The sequence below is a fragment of the Manis javanica genome, chromosome 1 (genome assembly GCF_040802235.1).
Source record: "Manis javanica isolate MJ-LG chromosome 1, MJ_LKY, whole genome shotgun sequence".
NCBI classification, from domain to species: Eukaryota; Metazoa; Chordata; class Mammalia; order Pholidota; family Manidae; genus Manis; species Manis javanica.
Genome location: NC_133156.1, coordinates 65,261,949 through 65,277,963, shown reverse-complemented (window position 1 = coordinate 65,277,963; position 16,015 = coordinate 65,261,949). Strand labels below are relative to the sequence as shown.

At 38.8% G+C, this 16,015-nt stretch overlaps 1 protein-coding gene across 3 annotated transcripts in view; it reads right to left on the bottom strand.

Annotated features, from left to right (window-relative positions):
* Window positions 1–16,015, bottom strand: part of EFNA5 (ephrin A5) — a 281,772-nt gene that overhangs the window by 118,258 nt on the left and 147,499 nt on the right. The window contains exon 2 of one of the 3 annotated variants that reach the window (XM_037011958.2): window positions 14,453–14,584. The exons of the other annotated variants lie outside the window; for them this stretch is intronic. Within the exon in view, the coding sequence (XP_036867853.1) occupies window positions 14,453–14,520 (68 nt within the window). The 5' untranslated portion in view covers window positions 14,521–14,584. The remainder of the gene's footprint in view (window positions 1–14,452; window positions 14,585–16,015) is intronic. 3 annotated transcript variants of the gene reach the window in all.

Here is a 16,015-nt window from a genome sequence, read left to right as displayed (position 1 = left end):
GAGAGAAGTCTCTGCTGTAAACTTCAGTTTTTACTACCAGGTCATCTACTTCCAATAATTTTGTCTACCATGCAGGCTTGTTTGCCCTCACAATCAAAGTTTACAGAATCGGTAGAATCATCACCAGCTAACGAAGTCAGCCACCTTTATCAGAGGTGTAAGGGATAAAATACTACCTGGTATTTTGAATATATTTCATCTGGTTACAATGCCTGCATTTTAGGATCACTGTAAAATGTCAAGTTTTAATTGTTCTTGCATTCAGAAGGTAAGGGTTACTAAGGGCTCTGAATAATCTTGACCTTCTAAGCACTGGTGTTTTTAAGTCAAGCCCCAGAATTCCTCACTGCTTTGAATTACGCAGGGCTTAGAATAACAGCAACATAAAAGCCTTAGAAATTGCCTGAAAAAAAAAAAAGGCAGCATAAAATTAAATCATTTAACCTATGCATGGGTTTCACTACCTACATAGTAAGAACTGAGCCACCCATGCAAATCACTATATAAGGATGCTGTAAAAGTAAATGAGGCAAAATATGTAAAGACACTTAAGTTCTAAAGAGGTATGGTCTTAAAAGGTAAGGCCATTTTTAACCCAAACTATCAGCAGTCACTTTAAAATTATCATCATCGTTAATATTCTTTTTATCACCAGAGAAACTTATTTACATTAAAAAAAAACTAAAAATCTCAATGACAGCGTGCATGAAACCACCTTTAAACTAATAAGCAGACAATTCTCATTCTTCATGATCTGAAATATCACCTTATGGAAAATTTCATTTTCATACATCAGTCAGACTAGCATTTTCAAACATCAGTTATATGAGAAGTGTCTGAAGAGCTTCCTGGTTGTTTTGAACTATTTCTGTGGTTAGGAGTTCCCTGCCACGCAAAAAAGGAATCCCCAGAGAACTGTACTCCTTGAGGCAGGATCAAAGTATATGCGGAGGGGATATTTTTTAAATTATCTGAGTAAGAGCTTTGTTTTTCAGGTTTGCATTACAGACAGAGCAGACTTAAAGTATCTTTTAATATAATTGTTTTAAAAGGTGGCTGATCTGAAAGTGAAACTAACTTATTTTGTTAAATGTTTGCAATTGATGAATTTGACAAAATGTGTCCTGACTCTCAAGGACACACTTGTAGTGATATGTGATAAAAAAAAAAAAAGACCTAGGTGCTAAACGCCCTTTACTAAAATGTGTACCCTACCTTCACCAACTCTCCCCTCTTATTTTTTCATACAGAAGCAGAAAATGAATTATGGAAGTACAAACAAGGTATGCCCTTATAGGAATAAACACTCTGAGCAGAAGAATAAGCTAATGAAAGGAGCACAGGTATAGATATCTAACTACTATATGACCCTGGGTAAATCATTTAACCTCTTTGTGATTCAGTTTACCCATCTGTAGAATCAGCAGAACAGGCTCCCTACCTATCCCCAGGGCGTTGGGTGACAGTCCAGGAAAAAGTGTTGATGAAGCCTATTTAGACATGAAACCTAAAATGTCTGGCACATATTTGTGGAAGTACATTAATAATGATTTTCATTACTGTTTTATTGGACACAGAGCTGTATCTTTAGGAGTAATTCTTACTATTTTATATTAAAATCCTTCAAAAATATAGCTGTAACAGAAAAACCTACAATAATTATTAGTAAAATTACAGCTCTCTAATAGCATATTTATTATTCAATTATTTCAATAAGCTATTGTATGTATAAAAAAGTGGCCCTTTGTGTTCTGTATTTTTAGTACTACTTGTTCTGAAAAACTACTGTGACATTAATAATAAAAGACAAGTCCTGTAAAGGGAAAGTGTCTAAAAAAGACTTGGCAATAATCTCCATTTAAGGCAAAAATACTATGAATTTTAAGATGAGGTACCTGTTTATACTAAATAAATATTCATAGCTTATAATTTGTGAAGCAATAAGCATTGTAAATATGTGAGGAAAAAATGCTGTTCATTATATGAAAGGCAATTTTAAATAATATCAAATGATTTAAGTTAAAATGACTTAGGAGAGCTTTCATGGCATCCACATGTTATTCATTTCCCATACATTTCATTAGAGAAGAAACTGAGTCCTATACAAAAGATGCGAGACTATAACGTGCACTGTGCCCTGATTCTCCATGCGACAACTCTGCAAACACTGCCTACGGCTGCATCAGAAATCCAGGCAGCTGGAAATCACAGCAGACAAGAAGTTTCAGGTCATTGATCTCAGAATTGGAAAATTTCCCCTAGTGAGCCAAAATGAATCCAGCACCTATCACTGGCACACACATACACATGCACACACCCGCCTCTCCCATGCTCTCCAACAAGTTAGCACATTCACTGAGAGAGATCACTAGAAAATATATGCTTCTCTAATAGACAAAGGGTATGAAGATAAAACTGATCGGTAGCAATGTTCAATAGATATTCATTGAACACCATCTATGTACATAGCACTGTGAGAATCAGTAGTAAGAGATACAAAAATAACAATTACTAAGCACTTCCTATTCTAAATTCTTCACTTAATTCATTTAAAACCCCCCTCCCCCTTCCTCCTTCCCTTTGTCTCTCCCTCTCTCTTTCCCCAAAGTCAATTATCACCATCCCCATATTCCATTTGAGAAAACTGAAGCACATAATAACCAAGTGTCTTGCTTGAACTGCCAAAGCTAAGTGGCAGAGCCAAGATCTGCACCCAGGCCATCTGACTCCAGTCTGCACACTTCATCACTGTGCCACCCTGCTGGGGAGGGGAGCCACGGAGGAGGCCAGGAATCGCTGTGTGCCCTTTGGCATTCATGCTTTATTAGTGCAGATACCACTGCCTGAAACGACTCTTAGTGTAGGACCCACCAGCCCCACGGACCCTCCTCAGATACAGCTGTCTACTCCCTTGGCCAGTCCATCAAGGTGCCTTGTACGTATTCCAGTTTTTGCACTTACCATACCTAGAGTGTAACTACTTGCCTACGATTTGCCCTTTTAATGATTAGGAACTGGCCTACAATCCAGCATCAAATAGGGGTAGTAAGTAAAAGATTAACCTGTCCTTAGAACATTGCAACTTAGGAGAAACAGTCCAAAATCTATTGTTATAAACGTTCATGTCTGTGAAAGGCAGCATGTGATAATGACAAGTAAGAACATGGGTTATTTCAGCACAGGTTTTTAAATTACAGACTGGGTGAAGATGGGCCTTCAGACTCTGTCTAGCCTTAAGGGTGGGAATGATTCTGATCATTGGTGGAGAGGAGAGGCAGTCTACCAGGAGCAATGGCATAGAGAAAGGATTGCCGGAGGCATGTCTAGGCAAGATGCGCAGACTAATCTGCAACCAGAAATGCCAGATTCATGGGGGATTCAATGCAAGGAATAGTGAGGATGCAGGCTGATGGGCCAGAATGAGCATCCGGTCCCCTTAATGCCAAACTAAGGGGCCTCAAATGTTTTCCTTGGGCACTGTAGAGTTTCGACCAGAAGAGTAAGAGGAAAAACATTTTGGGTTGCAGAAAAGACAAGGGTGAGTGAGGGAAAAATATGCAACATCTACTTTTTAAGGGTGAAATCGACTCAGAATTTCTTAGAAAAAAGGTGGTTGAAACATTCACCACTTGCTGAAATAACCTAACTTTCTCAACCATGCAAACTATATACAATAGTCTTTAATATAAATAAAAGGCATTTAACATTCATTGTGACCTTATCCTGTGCTCTAAAGATACAGAAACAATGCTATCATTCTCAGGGATAAGAATTTCAATGACTGAAAATGAAAAGAATATGGAATACAGAAGAAATTCATAAAAATGATCACAGGTTTGTTTCCAAAGGTCAGCACAGGAGAGTTATAATTCTTTCACAATATAATTTATCCAAAGAAAAGCAGCATTTGTTCAAAAGACAAATTATAATCAGAGAATCGTAAAGGACATTAGAAACAATCTAATGCCACAGCATTTTACAGATGGTTAGGTTGAGAGGCCCAGAGAAGGTAAGAAATCAAGCCCCGGGTCACACAGAAGGTTGCTAGTACAATATGGATTAAAAACCTAGTCTCCAAACTGTGCTTTGTCTCTGCCATCTTTTACAACTATAAATGTGACTACACTGTAAAGAAAATTTGTAGCATATTTTAGCACAAAACAAATGTTAATTCTTTAATATCTACAGGACCTTTAAAAGATTAAATTAGTAGAGTCAATGGAAATGGAACATTTATTCATTCATTCCTCAGCCTTTATTAATTTAGGACCTGGACAGGCAATGTAGGTGTGGAGGAAGGGTTCAGACAGAAGTAAGGAAAGACGGCAAGCCCGACTCTCTAGATGTTCAGGCTCTAAGATGTGCTGTTAAGTGTAAAATACACACCACATTCGGAAGACTTGGTATAACAAAAAAGTAAAAACTCAGTATTTTTATATTGATTAGGTGGTACACACACTGACAATATTTTTGATATGCTGGGTTAAATATTAAAATAATTTCACCTGCATTTTTTTTTACTTTTAAAAATGAAGCTATTAGAAAACTTAAAATTACATATGTGGTTCCCATTGTGTTTCTGCTGGACAACGCTGCTCGGGAGAGCGAGCAAGAAGACTGAGCTATGCGGACTCAGGCGTGCCTACGACAGGGACTGGAGACAAGCTGGAATCCAACCGTGTCGAGATAAGGATCTAAAAGAAGAAAGCACTAGTCTTCAGGGCATTATGTTATCTCACAGGAAAAAATGTGGGGGGTTACCCATGAGAAAAGAATTTCTCCCATCATCTTTGGAACTTTATAAAGAATGCCTTTGGGCAAATCAGATCTACCTCCTCCCACTGAACAACTAAACTTGCAGTTTATCTTACTGTTTGTTCTCTGTGGTACCTAGAGCCAAGTGAAATGCAGATGGAGGCTTCTTAGAATATCACTGAAAGCAAGCCAGTCCTTGTGCTAGAAAAGCATCCCCTTTCAGTGATCAGTTACCATGTGAACATCCTAGGTCCTCACGTCCGATGTCTCCAGATTACAGAAGTAGCTCTCCAATAATTACATATTACACACATATATGCAAACACACACACACTATAGACAGCATTACAGTTATTAGGTATGAAGCACCATTCTGAGTATGCTGCATAGATTCTTCAATTCCTTAACACGCCATTTAAATGTAAATGTGGGCCTCATCTACATTATGGCAACTTCAAATACATGAACTGTAGACAAACTTTCAGAATGGCTGTATAGTTATCAAACCAGCAGGCGTTGAAATATCAAGGTCAATTTTGCCATGTGCTAATTCCCTCTGGCTGTTGAAATACAGCAGTAGCCTTTACTCAGATTTATCATGCTAAAACCAATACTATTTGCTATCAGCAAATAGTAAACAAAAAGCTAGCAACAAAAATTGTATAATGAATAAATACTGTTTTTGTTAGGGAAAAAGTTCTAGAAGTAAATTTCAGTTGAAGGTGTTTTAATATTTAATTTTAATAGTTTAACTTGTTTTCTCATTCCAGTGTCATGAAGGAATCAGGCTTATCCACTACTTAAACCATTTCATTTAATCATTAACTCACTTATTTTTTTGCATTATTTCTTTATCATATGCCATAAGTATTCTGATATTCATACATCCTCAATTAAATGGGTACTTTGGGTATTGTGGTCAAAATTATCTAGGAACAAACTTCAATTATTTGACAGTATCTGGATAAAATGTTATTCTCATAAATATATTTATAGGATGGCTTGCTCTTGAGTTAATCAGAATGTGTCATTTACGTAACAATGTTGACTATAGCATGTCATGCCAGTCTTTAATGCAGTTGTGCCTAAAATTTTATGTCGCTTTAAAATCATAACACTAAATGTCTTCAGATACCCCTTACAGACTCTTTGATACTACTACTACTTTTTTTTTTATTTAAAAGAACAGAAAATAAACATGGTGCCAACTCTATATTCATTAAAAATATCCTCATACATCAGAATGGTTGTCAAATAATTTAAAAATATATTTCAGAGACACAGGAATGTATCTTCATAAGGGCAGAAATTTCTGGAGTTATATTCATTGCTATATCCCTAGAACCCAAAAAGAGTTCTTGACACGTAGTAGATGCTCAGTAAGTATTAGTGTATTGAATGACACATCATAAACATTCAAATTATAAATGGTTAATGACTGAATAATTCATTGTAATGGTGAGGCCATTAGTTATTAACAATACACTACATGATCACTATTTCACTGTATGCTGCAATGTGAACATTTTAAATGAGAGCTGTCAGAAGTTACTAGATTTAGTTAATGACAAGCAGGTGCCTAAGAAGTTCTCTTGAATAAATGAATGAACAAATAAACTGCAAAGACTGGGTCAGGGTTTACAAAAAATGAGTCATTGAGACATCATGGTTCAAAAGTACGTGGTTATTTTGAAAATATGCTGAAGACCAGTAAAATTGCCCAATCTTTTCTTATAAACCTCCCAGATTACAAGCTTTAACATGTCAAAAAAAGTTGTGATAAGGTTCTCCAAAATTACATGTAAAGAGTCAGATGACAGTGAACCATCCAGTCAGGAATTTTTCAGGATCAGAAATCTCTTAATTTACAGTATTCTCAGATACAAAACAATAAAAGTTAAATGATAAATTCAACCATGTGGACTAAAAGGTCATCACAATGATTATATAATTATTTCAACATAATTGCATCCCTGGACATAATCCCTTCACAAAATTTGAAAATTTTATGTTTAGATCAAGGATGTTTCGAACATTTTTTAAGTAAATGGGATAATCCATCTTGTAAAATACATTTGCTATTGATACACACTGTATTCTGCTGTAGTGACTTCCTATGTATATCCATTTATAAAATGCTGTAACCCAACCTCAGACAAAAAAAGTAAAAAATTCCTTTAATCTTAATTTACATCTGTAAATCATTTTAACATTCTGAGAGCACAGCTCTCTAAATTCATCCTCATTTCAACTGCCTATTTAACACCAAAACTGCCCATCGGAACTCACAAAGCTCAAAACTCACAAACTCACACTAACACAGTCATCATCTAACAGCGCAAACACTACTTTTCTAAAAACAAAGCAAACTAAGAATGTGGCTCGTGCACATGTTATGTGCAGATGTGGTTTGTTCAAAGGGCAAAGAAACAATGACAGCCCCAACCACTCCCAAAGCATTCTCCAAAACTCTCATTAGCTTACGTCATCGTAAGGCTCTATAAATTTTCATTTGAAAAGATCTACTTGCCTCAAGATCTTGTGCACAAAACCCCCAAAAAGTGCATTTTGGGAAAATGAAGGATATGCCATGACGCTAACTATGGCTGCTGCAACACTTATTTTACTTCCCTTTGTGAGAGGTAGAAAGTCAAAGGAGATTTCAAATGGCGGGCAGATGTAAATGGCATTTGGCTGAAAAGACAGAAAGCGGCATTCACCAGGGAAGTCCCGCCCCAATGAGTCTGTATAAGCACACACTACGTCTCTGGTGTAGTTGAAGACAGCTGCTGTCAATCAAGCCACGCTCTGCAGTTCAAGCAGCCCGCGTAGGCTCCTTAGTTGAGTGTGAATCACTCCGATAGTCTAGGTGGAGGCAACCGATTTGCAAGCTGAGGGGGAAGAAAACCTGGTTTATTCTTTATATACTCTGAAGTCAAATCTCTGGACTCTTTTCTATCTTCTCTAGAAGCTTAAGGCTCTTACAGGCCATCGTTACAGAGAGTTATAGAAGGCACAAAGCTGACATATCAATCAAATTAAGAAGCCGAGGACATCATGTAGATTTTCAGTGATTAGAGCCATTAAAATAGAGCAATGTGATAAGGGTTTGCCAGAGTGACACAAACAGCTTGGTGTTTTCACAGAAGTATATTTGGGGCCTTTCTTTAGCGGGGAGAGTTGCATCTTATCACCAAGAATGCTGTTCTTAATTCTACGGTAACCTTACCGACCGCTATTTTTGAGTAAATCACTTAACCTCTTTTAAACTTCAGGCTGTTCATTCTGAACTACCTCTACAGAGGTTGCCTACCAAGAAAAAGTAATAAAAATAATTATGAAACTCGTTGAAGACCTAAAGTTGCTGTGGAGAAGTCACCAAGTGAGCTAGTTTTAAGTAGGCCTCTCCTCCGGACTATTCTGCTATTAGGGGCTAATGGGCATTCCTGTACACAGCAGCCAGGGGCCAAACCAAGCCCCAAAGGGAGGGCTGGGAGAGAGTGGGTATGTGCTGCCCCTGCTGGCCATGGGACCCTACCTCTGCCGCACAGGCCCCTCAGCTGCGAGGATGCAACATGCTCCAGGGTCCAGCTGCTGCACGTAGGCCCAAGTGCAGAGAGAAATTCTGGACTGGGGAAAAGGGAGGAGGCTTTTTCCAGAGAGGCATCTTAGCACCCTCCTGAGCCTAGAGACAGAAACAGAGAGTGTTAAACTTGATCAAAATAAAATGCCTGCTGTGATTCACAAGGAAACACTCAGGAGCTCAATGAATAATAAAACATCATAAGCACGTTGATGTTGTGGGTTTTGTTTCCAATATGCTTTTGTATCATTTGATTCCCCTTCAGAGCATTTCAGAAACAGGTACTATCCCATTGCAAAGATGGGGAAATCAGTCAGTGTCTCTGTGGTACAGCCAAGTGGAATCCAGATGTCAGAAGCTGTATGCTAGGCAGATGTTAGTTTTAAATGGAGAACTACCTGAATGGCCCTAAATGAAAACATGGTATTCTAAAAATAGGACACCCCACTGAAATCAACTGTGCATTTATTCATTCTACATGACGGGTGCTATGGAGCATCAGGTTCTTACAAGCCTGTAAAATTGTGCTCATGGATTCACAAGATGCTTCTAAACACAGAGGCAATGGTACCTGTCTCTTAAAAACTGACTCACCATTTTCCTTTAATTCCAAAAACTTTGGTGGTGTGGCAGAAATGCTGGGTGGATAGCTATGGGTGGATGAGCAGAGGGGAGAGGCAATAAGTGTTATATGTAAGCTCATCTGCCAGATACAGTAAGAGCAGAGGATGTTACAAGGCAGGCCTGGGTCAGTGTTGCACAGGTGCTGGGGCTGGAACTCGTTTCCTGAACATCTGCGCTGAACACAAAAACAACCAGGACCATTGGGGGACAAATAACAAACTTCACATTGCTTTAAACAACAAAGTGCAGCACATTCCTGTTCTTTTTTCTGTGTCTGTCCCGCTAAATGACATCCCTGTCCCCCAGTTTAGCTATGAGTCTTGACACCTCATAAAACCTCAGTCGACCTTCCCTTCTCTCCTGGCAGCAAGTCAGGAACACCCCTGATCTCCCAGAGCTAAAGAAAACAGCGGGAGACCAGGCTCCCCCATCGGGGGAGGTTTTCTTTTAGCTCAGGATTTGAGACTAAACACGGATTGGAGTATTCACTTGGGAATTCAACAGAGATCCACCTTAAGGAAAACTCCAAATTACACAATCAGCATTGTGTATGCTTTTCTGCTCCTAGAAGAATGTGGACAGAAAGAAAAGGTGACTGGTTCGTGGGAGTGATTTTCCCTTCCCATGGTAGGCAGAGACCAGACCAGCCCTCCTGGTATGGGAGTCATACTGTGAAATGCTTGTTTTTAATCCAAATTTCTCTACAACCTGGAGAGAGACATAACAGGGAAGACTAATTTTTCCACAAGAAGGGCACAATCAACGCAGTAGCCAATGGTAACTCAAAAAACAGAGAAGTGCCAACCATGATTGTCAAGCCAAAAAGAGAGGAGAGATTATTTTTCACAAGAGGGGAGAAAACAAATGCTCAGAACCTTCCAGTGGGTTACTGCTTCCCTCAGAGTAAAAGCCCATCTCTACAATGGTCCTGAGAGGACTTTCGTGGACTGCCTCCCAGGCTCCCAGGCCCTCAGTGTCCTTATCTCTGACAATCACCTATTTCTCTTCCCCTTTCCAGCTGTTTCAGTCCAGCCACCAGAACATGCTCCAGCCTCAGGACATTTAAATTCCCCATTCCCTCCCCTGCAAATGTCTGCCTCCAGCAATCACCATGGCTTATTTACCCTGAGACATTCCGGGTTTCTCCTCACATTTCACCTCATCAGAGAAAACTCTCCTGACCATGAAATTGAGGCAGAATTCCCACACCCCTCACCCACACCCCTCACTCCCTTGCTCTGCCCTGCTTTGCAGCACCTAACCTAGCTGCCCGCCTATCTCCGGCCCTTAGCGACAAAGCCTGGCTCTGGACAGGTGTTCAAGTAGCTATTTTTGAATGGAAATTTACTATTTCTTGAAGAGGGCATCTTCCCAAATGATATGCAACCAAAAATGTGATTCCACTTTCCACATGAGAGTGAGACATGCCCCCCACCCCGCCCCCATACACACCCAGTGTCTTTCAAAGTGCTCCATTGTATCTACTCAAAGCCTGACTTCACAAATCAAATCAATGAATTATAATATAGAACTCTGGGTGCTTCATAATCTCATAACCTGGTCCTACACCTATTTATGCCTCAAAGATATCTATCTATGAGATACACTGTATACAGAGGAATCCAAGACCAGGCAAAGTCTTGGTTCAAAATACAAAATCATTGCAAAGTAGTTTTAAAATGAACAAAGTTGATTTCATTAAAGAGCTCGTTATATCATCCATTTGTTGAATTACCCTTTATGTTGTGTTACTTATCTATAGGATTCAAATGACCTAGAATCCTAAATGTTCTGAGTTTTATTTTTTAAGTAGCTAGGATATACAGGAATTAAGAGTGTAATTCTCGAAAGTCAAATCACAAAAGAAAAACCTCTAGGAATAGATAGAAAGACCCAGCCTGTGCCTACATAATGTCCCAAACAAGCTGTTGGTCTGCTAATGTGTTAATGAAACAAATATTTTAATTTTTAATATGATAATATAACCACTTCAGTCTCTTCTTCCACAGTATTGACAGCTTTTGTTCCTCTCAGGCTTACTATTTGACCCAGCACATTTGCAGTCCTAAAGTGAAAAGATACTTTGAATAGCATGAAGCCCACATCTAAGACCTTAATTAATTGTCTGAGAAGCTCATGATGTGATGATGGTAAACTCCTCAGGACTCTGGTTTGGCCAGCTAAACCTGGTGGTGTGACAGTACAAACCACAACTTTTAGTTAGTAAAATCAGAGTCTTCCACTTCCATGGAGGCAGGTTTGGAAGACATGTGAGAGATGTCTGAAAAGAAACATTCTACATAAAGGTTCAGTATCTAGAACACCAAAAACAGTATGCTCTATGAAAGAAGTCAGACATGTATGTTTCAATTAATATGAAGTATCCCCAAAATAAGCAAGTATAAAGAGGCAGAAAGTAGATTAGAGGTTGCCCAGAGCTGGGGGTGGGAATGGGGAATGACTGTCAACAGCACGAAGTTTCTTATTAAGATGATGGAAATGGTATAAAATTAGATTGTGGTGATTAAATTGTATGACTCTTGTAAATAAGCTAAAATTCATTGAGTTATACATTCAAAACCCTTGAAATCTATGCTATGTAAATTACATCTCAATAAAACTGATTTAAGGAAAGGACAAAAAAAACAAAAAAAGCCCAGGTATCTATAAAAGCTCATAACTTACTATGTGGGGAAGAGGGGTGACTAGGAGAAAAGGATGCCAGCTCAGTGTGCATCGTGCACATGATGGCTTCTGTTCTTTTCCCCATTCCTGTGCATTAACGATGAGCCATGAGAGGGTCACAGGGGTGTCAAGCACAGTGCAGGTAAAAGCATTGACTCTGGCAGGCTGCCTCGGCCCAATGCGGGTAGAGCACTTAGCGGCTCTGTGATGTCGGGGCGAGTCACATTGAGGCAGTCCCGGTGTTTTAGCTTCCTCATCTGGGAACAGAAATAATAGTAGTACCTACCTCCATGGTTATTGTAAACACTAAATTCAATGCCTGAAAAGTGTTTAAAGCACCAGACTCTTTCGAAGTGTTTGCTATTATTATCCCTTTAGCCTCTTCCAGTGTGCAATATAAATAGTATAGTTGGCTACATATGCACAGATATGTGAAAAGTTGGGAAGCACTCTGCACACAAATCAACCTGCATTTGCCTGAACAGTTTTCTACAACAAGTCATATTATTAGTGGCACTATTACATGATTCAAGGCATGTGATAATGGGTGAGAAAAAAGTGGCCTACATAAAAAGATTTCATCAAAAGTAAGAAGATTGGAGGTCACTTAGAAACACATCTCTGAGGATCTATTGAACTCATATTTTCACTGTAATCTAGTAAGTATGAAAATGATGAAGGTACTTTCTCTACTCAATTGTCAGGGTCAAAGTAGAACTGGGTTGTGTTTACTGGTGTGTCTTTTAAAAATACTGTATTTTTCTCATGCAATGAAGTGTATCCAGCAGGGATCCAAACTATATATGTAGCAACAAAACACGATTAAAAGCTTTTTAATGAAGGCACTGTAAACAGCATTTTCCTCCTGCTTTAGAATATTTCAATACAAAATTAGCAAGCCCCAGAGACTGGAATTTCTGCTACAAGAGAGATGAAAGGTTAACTGTCTCAAAAGGAAAGAATATGTTTGACATATTCTATTTAGAAAATAAAAGAGTTTCCTAATAAAAGCAGAGCCCCACTTGATGCGCCTAATGCTCCTTCAGTGTTTGCATACACAACCAAGTAATTAGAAAGCCCCACTCGGAAAAAAACAACAACACCAGAAGTGAATAAAAAGCTATTGCAGACATCGGTTCCTTGTTTACCAGGCTTGCTCAAAGCCCCCAGAGGTCACTGTGATTGACAGGATTTTGGTGTTGGTAGGAGGGTAGATAATGCACACACCTCTCTTGAGAGGAGAGCTCCTGTGTCCTGACCATGTGTAATAGAAGGACAGCTACATGGAGAACAATGTACAGGCCGAGCCTGTGGGTTGGCAGGTGGAAGGATGTTCAAGGATTTCAAATGACCTTCCCAGTCAATTAGCACCCGTCAGGAAGCCGAGGTACACTATGCCAAAGAAAGAAAACTGAACATTCCCAGGGCCAGAATCTTCCCTGCCAAGGCAAGGCACCCTGTGGCCATTTCCATTAGGTCCACTTCAGCAACCCCCACTCTGAAAAGCATCCTTATGAGCTGCTGAAGCCCAAGTCATTTCAGACAAGCAACACTGGTTTCTATAATGCATGGCAATGTTATCTTCATTAGGCACGTCTGAAAGGAGAAAAGCCCACAATCTGAAGTCACAAAGCCAACTGAACTCTATCTCCTTGCCATACTTGAATTCCTAGAAACTCAATGCAGAGTATTTTCTATATGTCCAGTCATTGAGAGGAACTGTGTTAATTATTCCCAAGGTCCTTACACTTGAGGATCCATCACCCAAATTTAACAAGAACATCCAGCCTGTTTCATTTGATATAATGATGTTTGGATATGCGGTTACAGAGAATACATCTAGTTTCATGATATGTTATTAAATTAGTTTAATAAATGTGACTTCAGCCAAGGAAGGTGTCACTCTTCGAGGAACACAGACACAGGTGCCGTAGAACTTGTGTTTTCCTGTCACTGTGCTGGATTTCCACTTATTAATGAGGCCACCTAACAGCTGCTGCCCACGCAAATTTTTAACCATCAGTAAACCCTCATTCAATCAGTCAAAGTCTGGTGAGCAGAATCATGGTCCTGCTGCTCATTCTGCGTCTTAAAACATGAATTAAAAGTAAAGGAATATATATGCTGAAATGTAGATTTTGACAAATTTGAAAATTTACCTTTTCATGACTTCTTCACCTGAAAACACAAGCCATTCCTTGAAGCAAGAGGAATAAAAATAATCTTGTCTTGACAAGGTCACATCAGGTTTTTCCTGGCTTAATCCTTTCGGAAAACTTTTTTCTCAGTTAATCTACTTTGTCCTGCGGAAAGCCCTGTTCAGTTTCTATATATTGAAACAATAAACAGACATGGAGGGTGTCAAAGTTCTAAGGGAAAAACATACAGAAGTCTTGAAAAGAGTGTTTTCTTTTAAAAAAAAAAAACCAAAAAACCAAAAATTAGTATTCTTATTTGGGGTACTGAGTGACACACTCTCCTTAAAAAACACAACACTGCAGGAAAATATAAAATTAGACATCTAACCAAACACCATGAATAAACCCTGAAACTGGCATTCTAAAGACAATTCAAGTTTTTTAAAAAAATGCAACTTGGCATAAGTAAATTTATTTTTGAATATTTTCACTTGAAAAGTAAAGTCATTTGAAAACAAGAGCATTGTTTCAGCATTTTCCTTCTGAGACCATCCAAACTGAAAATCTCTGAAGGAAGCTTCCTTCTCCCTTTGAACTATAAGCACTGTTCTGGCTGCCTGAGGTGCGAAGTGCGTGGAGCAGGGACAAAGCACGGTGACTCACTCACCCATTCTCTCCTGATTTCTCATTCACAGCTTTGTTTCTCTTCTTAAAAAGGGGGAAACGACCCTCCATTCATTTGCCACAAGGTCCACAGAACCATTCCAGGGTTTCTGGGGACAGTGTGTCACCAGGACAACTGAAATAAATACGAAAGACAGATGTGAAGGCCAGAATTCTTCAAAGGCAAAAGGGTTTGACACTTCATAAATCACCGTGTCACTCTGGTATAACAAAAGCTGTTCTCATGTACTGTACTGGAGGCTTTCTCTTGCTATACTTACTGGCAGTCTGTTTGCATACCACATCTGGCTTGTCATTGAAAGCATTATAAACGCAACAAATCAACGGGAGAGGGGGAAAGGGCAGGGCCTTTGTTCTTCCTACAATAAAGTCCTCCCAATAAAGAACTCAAGGAACGAGTTCCTGAAAAAAGCAAACACGAAAACTGTCTCAGGTATGAAATGAAAGTATTTTAAATCTGAACAAAAACAGAAAAGCACATGCACATGGTAAGTTATATGATCTCAGTTACCTGTTTACCTTTAGTGACTTCAATATGATAATATTCTCAAGATCACAGTACAAAATACTGAGCAATTAGTGGTACCTGTGTTCAGGTTTGTTCAAATCCACTATTCTTTTACCAGTAGGCAGATAAAAACGCCTACTGAATTTTTTTAAGTCTCAATAAATGTCTGTTAGATTGAACTGAGTAAGTCTACCATCTTAAGCTTTTTCCTCTGAAAAGGTACAGTACAAGAAAAGGTGGCTTTCCAACTATAATTAGCCAGTTTTCAGGAATGTGTGAGTTCATGTTTCTGTCTGCCAGGTACCGTTCAGGTCTACCGAAAGCACAGTGAATTGATAGTAATGACTACACACAGATCAAGATATTTTTGCTGTTTCTATTAATAAATTATCTGTGCAGTGATAGTTCACGGTAATTAGCAGTTACTCATATACTGGTCACATAGTCATACACAATGTTTAAACAAATCCTATTAAACACCCTGTTGGTCTATTTTCTAAGTTTCCACCCTCTTAAATTTAATCCATAAATATTATCAGGTAAATGTAATATTATTTGAATCTAAGGGAAAAATAAATGTGTGCCATTTTAGGAGACCTGTATATTAGTTTACATGCTCTTGTTCTGCCAGAAGAGTGTGCAAGTCACCCTCAGGTAGTGGAAATGCACCTTCCCACAACTACTAGACAGCAGTGGTTCCCAATCTTCAAGAATAAAAAGTCCTACATGAAAATATTTGTATTTCTCAAAACACTAAAAAATGCAAAATGAAAAAACCACTCTAAGTGGAGTAACATTTTTATAAGAACTTATACTTTACTAATCCCAAGAGCATGCATATTTGTTTGAAAAAATAATGGTATTTATATCTCCAAGACATATTATAGTACACATGCTTTATGACCTGCCGCTGCATTTGGTGATACAGAGGGATGTGAACACCCCTTTGAAACAGCCACAGGTCACCAAGGACTCTATGCCCCCAAAGCCCTAACACCCACATCCCCTGGCTTGTCCTGCTTTTTCTGGTATCAGTTC